Genomic DNA, 14,012 nt, shown 5'->3' with positions numbered 1-14,012 from the left:
AAAAAAAAAAAAAAAAAAAAAAAAAAATGGAGCCACAGCGAAGTAGGAGAAAATATACTGTTTATAATTATCTGTTCTCAAATTAGGGAAGGCCTTCCTAAAGATAATGTGGTGACAGAAATTATACACGAAAGGATTGATTGAATAGATTAGAGGAAAAGTCTGATATATCCCAAAATTTTTATTTTAGTTAGGACAAAAATGAACCGGATTCAACATTTCTAATGTAAATATCTTGAGTTGGAGTTTTTTATTCATGAGATTTACAGGGGAACTAATTCTGTCTACCTCCATCCCCAAAAACTAGCTGCAAAAGCAGAGCTATTCCTGTGGGAACTGTTCCTGGCCTGGAGGGTCTGGAGTCTGCAGTGCAGAGCCTGAGCAGTTTTTAAGACTCCAGGAAAAAGGGAAACACCAGGGTGAGGTCAGAGAATGAAGAGAGAGGGCAATATAGTCAGCAATTATCCTAAGTGAAGAGCTTTGGCAAGAGGGAGAAATATCTAAAAGAAATTAGGAATGTGTTTGTGTCATACACTGTGTAAAACCTTAGCATTACCCTTGTAAAGAAATTTACAGTGAAGTGCCGTATTTTTTTTTTTGAAGTTTGTAAAGAGGTTTTATTCATTGTGTTATATTTTTTAATGTATAGACAGACAAAAGCAGGATCCAAAGCAGCCTAATTACATTGAGGTCCAGTTAAGAAACAAAAAGACTAATATCCTTAATAAAAATATTTTAGAAACCAACAAAAGGAAAATACTAATTTTGAAATAGGCAAAGTATTTGAATAAATAATACAGTTAAAAGGAGGCTGGGCGCGGTGGCTCACATTTGTAATCCCAGCACTTTGCGAGTACAAGGCGGATGGATTACAAGGTCAACAGTTCAAGACAAGCCTGGTCAACACAGTGAAACCCTTTCTGTACTAAAAATACAAAAATTAGCTGGGCACAGTGGTGGGCATGGTGAAATCCTGTCTCTACTAAGAACACAAAGAGAACCCCGTCTCCAATAAAAATACAAAAATTAGCTGGGCATAGTGGTAGATGCCTGTAATCCCAGCTACTCAGGAGGCTGAGGCAGGAGAATCGCTTGAACCTGGGAGGCAGAGGTTGCAGTGAGCTGAGATCACGCCACTGCACTCCAACCTGGGTGACAAAGCTAGACTCCCTCTCAAAAGGAAAAAAAAAAAAAGAAAATTGTTATAAACATGAAAAAAGACCTCATTTGTGCTCAAAGGCAGGTAAAATTAAAACAAAATGTTTGTTAAGATATTATCCTCTTTTCCTCTCAGAAAATCACCCCAAAATGAGAAAGAAATTAAAATTCCACATTTAGGAAAACAAGGCAACCTGCGTAATTCCAAAGTCCTATATATGAAATCAGAAAGTCAATGGAGGAATGCGTGAGAGGAAGAGGATCAAAGCAAAGAGGAAAGATATAGAAACAACTGATTCTAGTCACTATTTAGCAGATAGAACCTAGGAATTTTTTAGGTACCAGCAACAATATGCTGATAAATGTTTAACAACCAGGAAAAACTCTGTGTGTATGTGTGTTATGCATAGATACATACATGTAATATATTTTATTGATGTAAAAGATGAATAAGACCAGGCACAGTGGCTCACACCTGTAATCCCAACATTTGGGGAGGTCATGGCAGGGGGACTGCTTGTGCCCAGGAGTTCAAAACCAGCCTGGGCAACCTATCAAGACCTCATCTCTACAAAAAGTTTAACATTTTTTTAAAAACTTAGATGGGCATTGTGGTGCACGCATGTAGTCCCAGCTACTCAGGAGGCTGAGGCAGGAAGATCCTGAAAGCCCATGAGTTTGAGCTTACGGTGAACCATGATGGAGCCACTGCACCCCGGCCTGGGTAGCAGAGCAAAATCCTGTCTCACAAAAGATATATAGCACACAACATAGTAATAATAATAAAATAAACATACTCTTTTTTGAAAATTCCATATAGCCAGTTGTTAATTTTTGCCAAATTATTTTATCTGCAGCCAACTATTGTTGCAATTAACAATCTTCTTTTTGAAGATTTGTCTTAATTCATGGTATTGTTTGCTTTGCTTCTTAGGTACTAGCAAAGGCCAGATGTCTTACTCAACAACTTCTCCGCCACTACCTCCACCATCCCATCCGGCCAGCCAGCCACCATTGCCAGCATCTCACCCATCACAACCACCAGTCCCAAGCCTACCTCCCAGAAACATTAAACCTCCGTTTGACCTAAAGTAAGCAAAAGATTATCTTGCCATTTCTTTCCCCGTCTCTTGCCACAGATTTTCAAACTATGCTTGGTTGAATGCTGAGAGTTCCATGGGAAACTTCTGGGTCTACAAAAGTGGGCAGCTGGCAGGGAAAAGAGCTGGCCAAGCTGACAGTGCAAATACCCCTAGAATTGCTCAGTTCTGAGTCATTTTTATTTATCTGTTTTATGTTGGGTTTCCCCTTAAGAGTTTATTTGAAGAAAATTTCCACTGTTTTTTAAAAAATTCTGAAGCTGTCTTGAGAACCACCAACTCCTCCACTATCATGATCACCACCAGTCCATCACCATATTTTTACTGACTGTTTATGATGTGCTAGGAATTTTACATATATCATCTCTATAACCTTATTGATTAGATAGTATCATCATTATTTCACAGATAAGGAAACGGAACTTTAGCTCTGCAAAGAAGCCAGGTAACTTCTCCAAGATCACAAAATAGTGTAGAATAAAAATTTCAACCAATGTTAGTCTGAATCCAAAGTAAGTGTGCTTTAAACTACTATGCTAAATAGCCTCCTTTAATTAAAAAATAATACAGATTTTCTCTCACCCATCAGAATTTTTGGGTGGGTGTTAGAATCTAGGAAACTTTTTTTCAAGCCTGCTTTTGCTTGAATTTTCTTAGATGGTATTTTTCAGAAATGTCAGCACTGTAGAGATTGCTATGCATGGGCTCTTTACCTACCCAGGGTTTAATAGAATAGTTGGTAAAGGGGAAAGCAAGTGGTAGGTTGGAATAAAATGGAATGTCATTTTAAGAAGAATGTTCAGACAACAGCAAGCATAAATCCTTAAGACAAAATGGACTAGATACTCCCTTTCTTCTCGTAGAAAGTTGCTTAACATGATTCTCCTTTATCACAAATAGGTTATATCTCAACATATTTGTACAATTTGGTTTACCTTCACTTAAATTCCCCTACTGGATTGATGTTCCTTACAACAAAAGTACTTAATACCCATAATCCATGTAATGGAAACTGTAAATAACAATATTGGATTGACAGATTCCCTGAAATGCTTGGTGACTACAATTTAGGGAAAGGATAGAAAACATATTTGTCATGCAAAAATGCCATCATTTTTTAACTTTAATATGCTTTCTTGGGGGTTTAAGGATAGTAAGTAGAAGATGCTAGAGCAGCTTCATGGCTATTATCTTATATATGACCTGCGTTGTGCATTTATATTAACCGCACACTCTTCCAGGCATTTGAATTTATGGATGTCAGTTTAAAGCCTCTAATCCTCCATGATATCTAGCCACTTTGTTTTTTCAAAGGGGAAAATGTGTATAGTGAAAGACTTGCAAGCTGCCATCAGAAAGCTCAAGTAAATTCCACAGTGAAGCAATCTCTGGGTTAGAAAATTTTCCCCAAGAAGGGGAAGCTAGAAATGCGTAGAGGAAATGAAATCAAAATGGGCCTTGATGTTCAGGCTCAAAAGCTTATATTTCACATGAAGAGGCAATGTACAGGGTAGTCTGTAAGAAGAATTGTGAAAGATATAGGTGTTTCTGTGCTTCTCACAGCACCAGTCCTCAAAACACATACAGGGGTATTTCCCAAACATTCCCTCTGCCAACCTGCAAGCATTCCTCCGTTTTCTAATCAAAGACCACTCTCAGGTCAAGATCTAATAGATTTCCTTTACAGTCATGCAACAAGTATTTTTTGAGTCCCTACATTGTGCCTTTGTAATAGGAGTTCAGGGAATATTAGTAAACAAACAAAGACCCCTGCAAAGCAGGGACTAAAGAAATGAAAATAATAAACAGGGCTGGGCACCGTGGCTCACGCCTGTAATCCCAACACTTTGAAAGACAGAGGTGGGAGGATCGCTTGAGTTCAGGAGTTTGAGACCAGCGTGGGCAAAATAGTGAGACCCTGTCTCTACTATGCATTTAAAAATTAGCTGAGCATGATGGTGCTTGCCTGTAGACCCAGATACTCAGGAGGCTGAGCCAGGAGAATTGCTTCAGCCCAGGAAGTCGAGGCTGCAGTGAGCCTAATTATGCCACTGCACTCCAGCCTGGGTGATGGAGCAAGACCCTGTCTCAAAAATAAATAAGTAATAAACAGGTAAAGTATATGGTATTAGCACTTGATACTTCCTAACATATTTCCTAAGGGAAAACAGAGCAGAGGTAAGTGGTGGAGGTGGAGTGTGAGGGTGGCATTGGGGACAACATGTTGCTACTTGAGAGAGGCGAGGGTAGCTTCCTATATATTTATACTTTTGCACCAACCTAATAGAAAGTGATACTTGAGCAAAGATTCAAAGGAAGTAAGGGAGTTAGATGTAGGAAGACTGTTCTAGGCAGAGAGAGCAAGGAAAGGAACAGTAGGGAAACAGTCAGCTCATTTAGGGGCTTGTAAGCCGTGACAGAGACTGCAACCCTTATCTTAAGTGAAATGGGAACCAATTAAAGAGCTAGAGCAAAGCAGTGATGTTTTCTGACTTGTGCTTTATAAAAATCACCTTAATGGATATGCTGAGAAGAGACAGTAGGTAGACAATTGTCAAAGCAGGGAAACCAGTTAGTCAGATATTACAGAAATGCAGGCAAGATATGCAGTAGCACTGACCATGTTGAGAACAGTGGAGATGGTGAGAAGTGTCCATATGTTGGGTGTATTTTGAAGAGAGAGACAAAAGAATTTGGATTTAGTGTATTAAGGAAAAAGGGGGATCTAGAATGGGTGGTTCCAGTGTTTTTGGCCCAAGCAACTATAAGGATCATGCGTCTGTCAGCCCAAGTACCACCGTGAGGAGGCTGAGGATGTCAAAGGATGAAGATGTTAAAATTACGGCACATCTAAAGATCTCAAGAATTTTTATTTGCACATCTAAAATCGAGCAACACTTTGTTCCATAAAATAAAGTAAGTGTTCCAATGAGTGAAGCAGATGAGGTTGGCTTTATAAACAAAAAGAACTGAAGAAAGCAGACACAAAGAACAAAAAGTAGATTAGTCATTTTAAAGTTACTTTCCTTGTAAGGCAGGTACAGGGAAATAGAACAATAGAAAGATGATGGATTGGTTAACATCAGGTTACTTCAGGTCTCTCTTTGTTGTAAAGATTAAAACAGAGCTTCATTATTATGATAGAAGGTGAAAATTGGCCTCTTCGGGCAACTAGGCCGTTCTCTCTCTCTCCTGATTTCCCAAAAGGCCAGATAACAACTCAGTTTCCGTTTGGTGAGCATGGGTGATTCCATTTTGATTTTTAGTCGGTCTTCTGGGGTGCAGTGCAGTAATTTAGTCCAAAAAAATGGCCTCCTAGATTTTGTTTAACAAAGGTGAGCAAGTTTTGTTTAACAAAGGTGAGGAAGATCTGGAGGTCATGGCTATGTTAAGTTTGAGGTACCTTTTAAGCATTCACTTGGGTAAGAAGTGGAGAGTTTGGGAGAGAGTTCTGGGTTTAACATAGGGGAGAAATAGGAATATATTCCACACTGAAAGTCGTGAGGCTGGTTAAGATGACCAAGGAAGGGAGTGAAAACAGGGAAGAAAAGAACTGAGCTCTGGGGCACTGTAACTCTCTGAGGCCTGGTAGGAGGAGAAGGGGCAAAGGAGAATAAAAGGAATAAGCAATAAAGCAGAGGTCCTGGAAGCCCAGGAAAGGAAGCATCCAAGGAGGAGTCAGTGAGCAACTGTGTCAGGTGCTGGTGGAGGCCAAAAAGTGAGGACTGTGGAGGTCAGTGCAGGGGAAGTTGTCAGGAGTGGTGGGGATACAAGGCTGATTGAAATGGCTTTAAAAGAGTATGAATGGAGAGGAATTGGACAGAGAAAATATATACAACTCCTTTACAAAGAAAGGGAAACCAAAGAAATGGGACAGTAACTGATGGGAGAAATGAGATCAAGAGTCTTCTTAAAGATGGTAATGACAGCACATTTGTAGGCTGATGGGAAAGATCCAGTCAAGCGGGAAAAATGGTAAGGGTGGAGAGAGGGGAGAATTGCAGGAGCCGAGCGTTAGAGCAGCGGGGAGCAATGGCTTCCCTAAGGTTTACAGTTCTCCCTAGGGCGTGGAGTGGAATCTCTAACTGGGATCAAGGAAGGAATTTCAGAAGACAGGGTGGACTTTTTCATCTGCAGCATGTTCTGCCTACTCCTAAAGCTGTTCCCAGAAGTAACTTGCAATCATATCATTCAGGTCAGGATGTTTTAAGAGTGTAAAAGAGTCTAGACAGGTGAGAATCAGAAATCCTAAATAACTAAAAAATAAAGTAGTTGAGGCCAAAGTTATATTGTATTTTAAATTGTGTTGTTTCCCCACCTAGTGGTCAGAAATCAGTGTGTTACATTTTCTGCTATTTTTACTCAGGCATTTGAAGAGAAATGAAATGGGTCAAAAGAGCATGTTTATTATTTTTAATGTTCAAATCAACATCTTTTAGTGTAATATATTTCTTGGTACCTTTTTAAATTATAATTTTAACATCATAATTTTCATATTAAAACAGAATCAATTGTTTAGTTTTTTGGCCTATCAAACAAATTACATGGTTTTTTTTTTTTTTTGAGACGGAGTCTCGCTCTGTCGCCCAGGCTGGAGTGCTGTGGCCTGATCTCGGCTCACTGCAAGCTCCGCCTCCTGGGTTCCCGCCATTCTCCTGCCTCAGCCTCCCCAGTAGCTGGGGCTACAGGCGCCCGCCACGTCGCCCGGCTAGTTTTTTGTATTTTTTAGTAGAGACGGGGTTTCACCGTGTTAGCCAGGATGGTCTCGATCTCCTGACCTCGTGATCCGCCCGTCTCGGCCTCCCAAAGTGCTGGGATTACAGGCTTGAGCCACAGCGCCCGGCCTTACATGGTTATTAATAGTAATGAGACAGGAAAAGTGAAGTAATAAAAAATAATAAATAATGGGAAGTGACTAAGGTAAGAAAAGGAAAACTTTAGAAGTTCTTACCCTGAAGTCATTCATAGTTAGTTTAAAGGGTTTTTTGGTTTCTGTTTGTGTGCATGTTTTATTTTTTGTCTGTAAAATTGGAGGAAAAGTAAGAATTTACCATTATAACCTTTTTATTGATTAGAGATGCTTAAAATGTTCTGAAACTTGAGACTTGCCATATCAGTGGCCCGCTGCCAGATAGTCTTCTGTCACACCAGTTGGAAAGTGTTGGCTTAAGCAAGTCAGTTTTCAAATTCCTCATGGGTTAAATATAAGAAGACATGTTCCAGAGAAAGGGTTGCAAGATTTTACTCCCAGTAAGGCAGGTATAGAACAAAGTTTAATGTGTCATGTAGATTTCTTCCTCCTTCTTAAAAAAAATTCTGATAATTAAAAGCTAAATGCATGAATAGCCAATAAAGTATAAAGGCCAGCTGGGCATGGTGGCTCACGCCTGTAATCCCGGCACTTTGGGAGGCCAAGGTGAGCCAATCACATGAATCCAGGAATTCAAGACCAGTTTGAGCAATATGGTAAAACCCTGTGTCTACAAATATACTTCTATATGTGTATATTTATATATTGATATATATATTATATATACATTATATATGTATATTTATATATATATTATATATATAAATATATATATAATGATAAGGGTGGAGAGAGGGGAGAATTGCAGGAGCTGAGCATTTGAGCAGAGGGGAGCAATGGCTTCCCTAAGGTTTACAGTTCTCCCTAGGGTGTAGAGTGGAATCTGTAATTGGGATCAAGGAATGAATTTTAGAAGACAGGGTGAACTTTATCATCTGCAGCCTGTTCTGCCTACCCCTAAAGCTGTTCCCAGAAGTAACTTGCAATCATGTCATTCAAGTCAGGTTGTCTTAAGAGCATAAAAAATTTGAGACAGGTGAGAATCAGAAATCCTAAATAACTTTGAAAATAAAGTAGTTGAGGCCAAAGTTATATTGTATTTTAAATTTAAATACACACACACACACACACGTGTACAAAAGTTTAGCCGGGCATGGTGGCACATGCCTGTTGTCTCAGCTACTTGGGAGGCTGAGGTGGGAGGATCCCTGAGCCTGAGAGATCCAGCCTGCAGTGAGCCGTGATCTCACCACTGCACTCCAGCCTGGAGGACAGAGTGAGATCCTGTCTCCAAAAAAAGAAAAGAAAAGAAAAGAAAAATATAGAGGTCAACAGTTTTACATCTTTATACATCAGGAAATAAAACACTAATAAGCATTCTAAAAATGACAGTCACTAACTTTACTTTTCCTGCTTAATTCTACATGCTATCGCATAAAAACAAAGATCTATAGTGAGAGGCCTTATTGAATAGACCTATTATCGTAACTGGTAAGCTTCCTTTTCTTCTCCTTCACCCCCTCCCTCTGCTCAGTTTCTTATGACTTGGGCTGTGACTGGTTCCATTGTTTTTCTCTTACTCTCTCTATGGGGCTTTTCTCAATGCTTGGAACCCTTGGTGAAATTGCTGACAGTTTGATCTGAATTTACTCAGTGCACCTGCATCTATTTCTCTTCCTCATCTCTTTTCCTTTTATTCTTCACCACCATTGCCATTATAGTCACTATTTCATGTTTATTGAACATTTTAATAATATACATATTATAAATTCAGGCCTATATAAAGTGGCACTGAGATTCATATTTTGGGTCCATAAATAAAACAAATGTGTGCAGGCAAACATTGTCTACAAGTAATAAACGCTTTGCATAAATGCGCAGACACACATGTATGAATATGCTATGCAAATACCCTTCCTTTTAGAAGTATTTGTTATTCATACAGGTGTTTTAGGAAGTAAATTGTTTAAATCTGGTGGTCTTTTGATTTAACATCCTTTTCATCAATGATAATTTGCTTTAGTAATAAAAGTTAGTCTCTTGGTATTACAAGAATATTGTTAATCCATCAAAAAAATCAAAAACCTATCATGACAGGAATTATTCTAATAACTTTCTAAAAGGATAATCATAATAATAAATTAACTAGCAAAGTGACAATCCCTTTCCTTAAGGAGTTTATGCCCTGGTAGTGAAAAGAGAGACCTGAAGCAATTAACCTATAATTACAAAGGAATACAGAATAATCACTATAACGGATGGATGGATGGATGATGCAGAGAAGCAAAGCAATGATTAGGCTTAAGGAAATCAGGGACAACTTCACAAAGGAAGGACTGTTTAAGGAGAGGCTTAAAGAATGGAGGCCAGGTGTGATGACTCATGCCTGTAATCCTAGCACTTTGGGAGGCTGAGGCGGGTGGATCACCTGAGGTTAGGAGTTCGAGACCAGCCTAGCCGACATGGTGAAACCCTGTCTCTACAAAAATTAGCTGGGCATGGTGGCAGGCGTCTGTAGAATCCCAGCTCCCCGGGAGGCTGAGGCAAGAGAATCACTTGAACCCGGGAGGCAGAGGTTGCAGTGAGCCGAGCTTGTACCACTGCACTCCAGCCTGGGCAGCAGATTGAGACTCTGTGTTAAAAAAAAAAAAAGAAAGAAAGAAAGAAGGAAAGAAAAGAATGAGAGGACCGCAAGCAGAGGATGCTGAGAAGGCAGGATTATTCCAAAGAAGGGAAGCGTGGGCTGAGCATGAAGGAACAGGAAACCAGAGAGAGTTCAGACAGCATATGAGTTTACCGTTAATATGTGAGAAGATAATGTAAGAAAAGGAAATATGAGAAATAAAGCTTTACAGGGCAAAGTTGATCATAAGAACCTTGTATGCCATGAAAAGAGCTATGGATTTTACTCTGTACAATGTCAGTGTATTTTAATGTCTTAGGTATTTTCATATTTTTAATTAATATTCAATTCATCAAAGTTAGTAATGCAAAGGCCTAATATTTTACTTGAAGTACTTAAATTTATATTATGTGACTTGCTATTTTATTTATACATCTAGTAATTTGTATTCAAATTAGAATTATTTTTGGGGGATCTTTGATTAATGATTGGACAACTCACATGGCTCAAATTAAATTCTTTCAAATCAATAGTTCTGCTTATAAATGTGGTTAATGAAACTTCCTTCAATGTTTCATATTGCATGTATATATTAACATATTTAATTTCATTTTTAAACATTTCAAATATCTGAATGAACACATTTAATCACCCCACTAAGCAAAATCTTATCAAGAATTTAAATGACTCTCGTAAATCTATTAAATTGAACCATATCCAGTTCCCATAAATATCCAATAGCATTTGCAATTAGATTTTCTTATACTTTTTAAGAAGTATATTTATTGCAAAAAAGTTTTAAGCATATAAAAGGCAGGAAGAATAGTATAATGAGCCTCCATGTTCCCTTCACCAACTTCGACAACTACAAACTCATGACCAATCTTGTCTTATCTATACCCTCACCCACTTGCCTCTTATAATATTTTGAAACTAATACAAAACATCATGTAATTTCCTCTATAAATATTTCAGTATGTGTTCCTAAAAAAATAGATTCTATGCATTAATATAAAATACTGAGTCAGTGTTCAAATTTCTGGTTATCTCTTACAACATGTATGTCTTTTAAGTTGTTTGAATAAGAATACAAAGTATACACATCTTTGTTGGCCTATATGTTTTGTGTTTTGTTGTTCCTTTTTCTTTTTTTTTTTGAGACAGAATCTCACTCTGTCATCCAGTCTAGAGTGCAGTGGCATGATCTTGGCTCACTGCAACCTCCACCTCCCAGGTTCAATAGGTTCTCATGCCTCAGCCTCCCAAGTAGCTGGGATTACAGATGCCCACTACCACACCCGGCTAATTTTTGTGTTTTAGTAGAGACAGGGTTTCACCATGTTGACCAGGCTGATCTCGAACTCCTGACCTCAGATGATCCACCCACTTCAGAACACTCCCAAAGTGCTGGGATTACAGGTGTGAGCCACCATGCCGGGACTGTTATTCTCTTTTAAGATATAGGTTCACTCATGTCTTTTTTTAATTCTTTGCAATTTATTTGTTGAGGATATCAAGTTGTTTGTGGATACTGTAGTTCCCCATCATCTAGATTTTGCTGATTGCTCTCTATAATATAGCTATATGTCCCTCTCTCCTCTGTATTTCCTATACATTGACAGTAGGAGGTAGAGGTGACTTGATCAAATTTACTTCTTTTATTTTTTGGTGTATTCTTTCATCGGGAACTAATAATGTTCGCTTGACTCTCCTTTTTTGATGTGAACAGCCATTGACATTGAATACCTAGACTCCTTAATGTTTCAACTACAATTTAGAAGGTCTAAACCACAAATTTTAAATTGATGTGACAAGTCTAACTGAATATTTTCTAATGTAACAAATCTCTTAAATATTACAAATACGTAAAAAAATTGACTGTACATACATTGTCTCAATGGTTATAAAACTTATTCCACACATTGTTTTTACTATGAGTTTGGTTTATTCCATCATGTCTGTATTTAATTCTGAATGTTCCAAGGATGAAAAAGGCTCACTAAAGAAAGCAGTGTCTTGTCATGACAAATTTAATGAGTTAATTAACAGGGCCTTTACACTTACGCAAATAGGAAGCTAAGCATATATAAGTTAAATTTTATTTTCTATTTTTTAAAGTGAATTTATTAGATTAACAGTTAGTCCCTACCTATATTTACCATCTCAAGTAGAGACTGAGACAGATATCCATGACAGTCCTTCCCGAGTTACAAATGTACCCACCGAGCCCATTTTATGGTTTTAGTGATAAAAAGGCACTTCCAGCCCACATTCTTCATGTGGTGAAACACCCATTTTGCAACCAGCATCTCAAGTGATATTCAAGTAATATTCTTTCCTAACTCTTTTTTTTTTTTTTTTTTTGAGACGGAGTCTCCTGCCTCAGCCTCCCGAGTAGCTGGGACTACAGGTGCCCGCCACCTCACCCGGCTAGTTTTTTGTATTTTTTAGTAGAGACGGGGTTTCACCGTGTTAGCCAGGATGATCTCGATCTCCTGACCTCGTGATCCGCCCGTCTTGGCCTCCCAAAGTGCTGGGATTACAGGCTTGAGCCACCGCACCCGGCATCTTTCCTAACTCTTTAAGGAGTTTGACTATTGGACATGGGAGTGATATAATCATATTTTTGTGTTAGAAAGACGGCAAAAGTTGGAGAAGGGACTATCAGGATAGGGAAGAGAAGGAGTAATTCTGATTGCTAGAACACTGACCAGACGGCTGCTGCAAAAGTCCACTCCAGAGATAATATAATCCTATTTTTGTGTCCAGTGGGAGAGAGGAGAAATGGAAGAGGGAAGTGAATTAGAATGGGGAACTGATGTAATTTGATGATTGATTCGGCATGGGACTGAAGATGAGTGAAAAACAAAGGATGAGTTGCTGCTTGATGGATATGTGAATTGTGGTGCCTTTCACCAAGAAAAGAAACCTAGTAGGGAGAGCAGGTTTAGGCTGGGCTAAAAGGGGGAAACCTCAGTTTCTGAGATGGTAATATAGAACTGGCTGTAGGACACCCAAGATGTGTATATTTGAATCGGAAACTCAGAAGGGAAGCCTGGGCTAGAGATTTCAACATGGAATTCGCCAACATTAAGATCACATATAAAGCTGTGGAGGTACATGAAACCATTTAGGAAAAACTGCAAAGTGAAAAAAGAAGAAGAGAACCAAGACCAGAACACAGCAGAACATCGTCATTTAAAAGAGAAGTCAAAAGAAAATAAGCCACAGAGAAAATTGTGAGGTAGTAGCCAGAGAGACAAGAAGTGAGCCAGGAGCTATTTCTCATGGAAACAAACAAAGGAAACTCAAAGAGGGCAAAATGGCCAATACTGTCCAGGGCCACAAAGCAATCGAGTAAGATGCAATTTGAGAAGGTCCAGTGGATTTGGTAGCTAGTATTTTTAAGAATAGTTTTTAGGAAAGAAATGGCAATAGGGGAAAGATTGCAGTTGGGAAAGAAATGTGTGGGGGGAGAGGAAGTAGAGTCAGTGAATAAAGACAACTTTTTCTTAGCTTGGCTGGATAAAGGAGGAATATCTTGTGGTAATGTGAAGAATTCACAGAGGTAAAGTGAAGTGTTTGTTTCTTGTGGAAACAGTAACTTGGGCTGAGGGAGAAAACAAAGAATGAGAGATTTAAGGGCAAAGAATGAAGTAAGCAGAATATAAGTCATAAAGCAACATATGGAAGAAAGGGGGTAATCGATGGAGTAAAATTACTGAGAATTCAGATGAAATTAATAGCACAGGTTCAGAGAGTAGAGAGAAGGTAAGGACAGGTATAACTGAAGATGAGTTTGTGGGTTAAGAAAATGTATTTTCTTAAGAGAACTCACACCTAATGATACTGTTTTATCAGTGAAATAAGAAACAAGGTCATCTGATTATAGGGGAGCAGAGAGGAATCTCAGATTGAAGAAAGTGGTAGACATTTTTAATAGGTGTAGAGAAGGACAATGCAAGAGAAGGCTGACTAGACAAAAAAAGAGTGATGAGATTGTAGAAAAGCAGAGGGGGATACAGCTGAGATTTCATACTAATTGTTTGTAATGTCCAGAGTCAGTAAAATTGAGAGCAATTTTCTCCAGCTATGTTAATTAACCTGAGAATAGGAATAGAAAATACAAATGGTCATATACATAAATAGGGATTTGTGGGGCCCAGGTATCAATAATGCTATTAAGGGCAATTAGAGTGAAGCCGTTCGAATGAAGCACCTTGGAGTTCAGGGTGATAAAAGTGAAGCCAAGACGAAACCATCTGGAGAAAAGGAAGGAGTCAGGGATTGGAAGTATATTCTTTTTTTTTTTTTTTTTTTT

The 14,012-nt window shown here is 38.6% G+C and overlaps 1 protein-coding gene across 1 annotated transcript in view; it reads left to right on the top strand.

The window, feature by feature from the left end:
* Window positions 1-14,012, top strand: part of FYB1 (FYN binding protein 1) — a 167,621-nt gene that overhangs the window by 115,777 nt on the left and 37,832 nt on the right. Inside the window, exon 4 of the mRNA XM_017853230.1 lies at window positions 2,093-2,249. Within this exon, the coding sequence (XP_017708719.1) occupies window positions 2,093-2,249 (157 nt within the window). The remainder of the gene's footprint in view (window positions 1-2,092; window positions 2,250-14,012) is intronic.

Source organism: Rhinopithecus bieti, unplaced genomic scaffold, assembly GCF_001698545.2.
Source record: "Rhinopithecus bieti isolate Rb0 unplaced genomic scaffold, ASM169854v2 scaffold_34818, whole genome shotgun sequence".
NCBI classification, from domain to species: domain Eukaryota; kingdom Metazoa; phylum Chordata; class Mammalia; order Primates; family Cercopithecidae; genus Rhinopithecus; species Rhinopithecus bieti.
The sequence above is the reverse complement of the archived record's forward strand: the minus strand, read 5'-3'. Positions and strand labels throughout refer to the sequence as shown.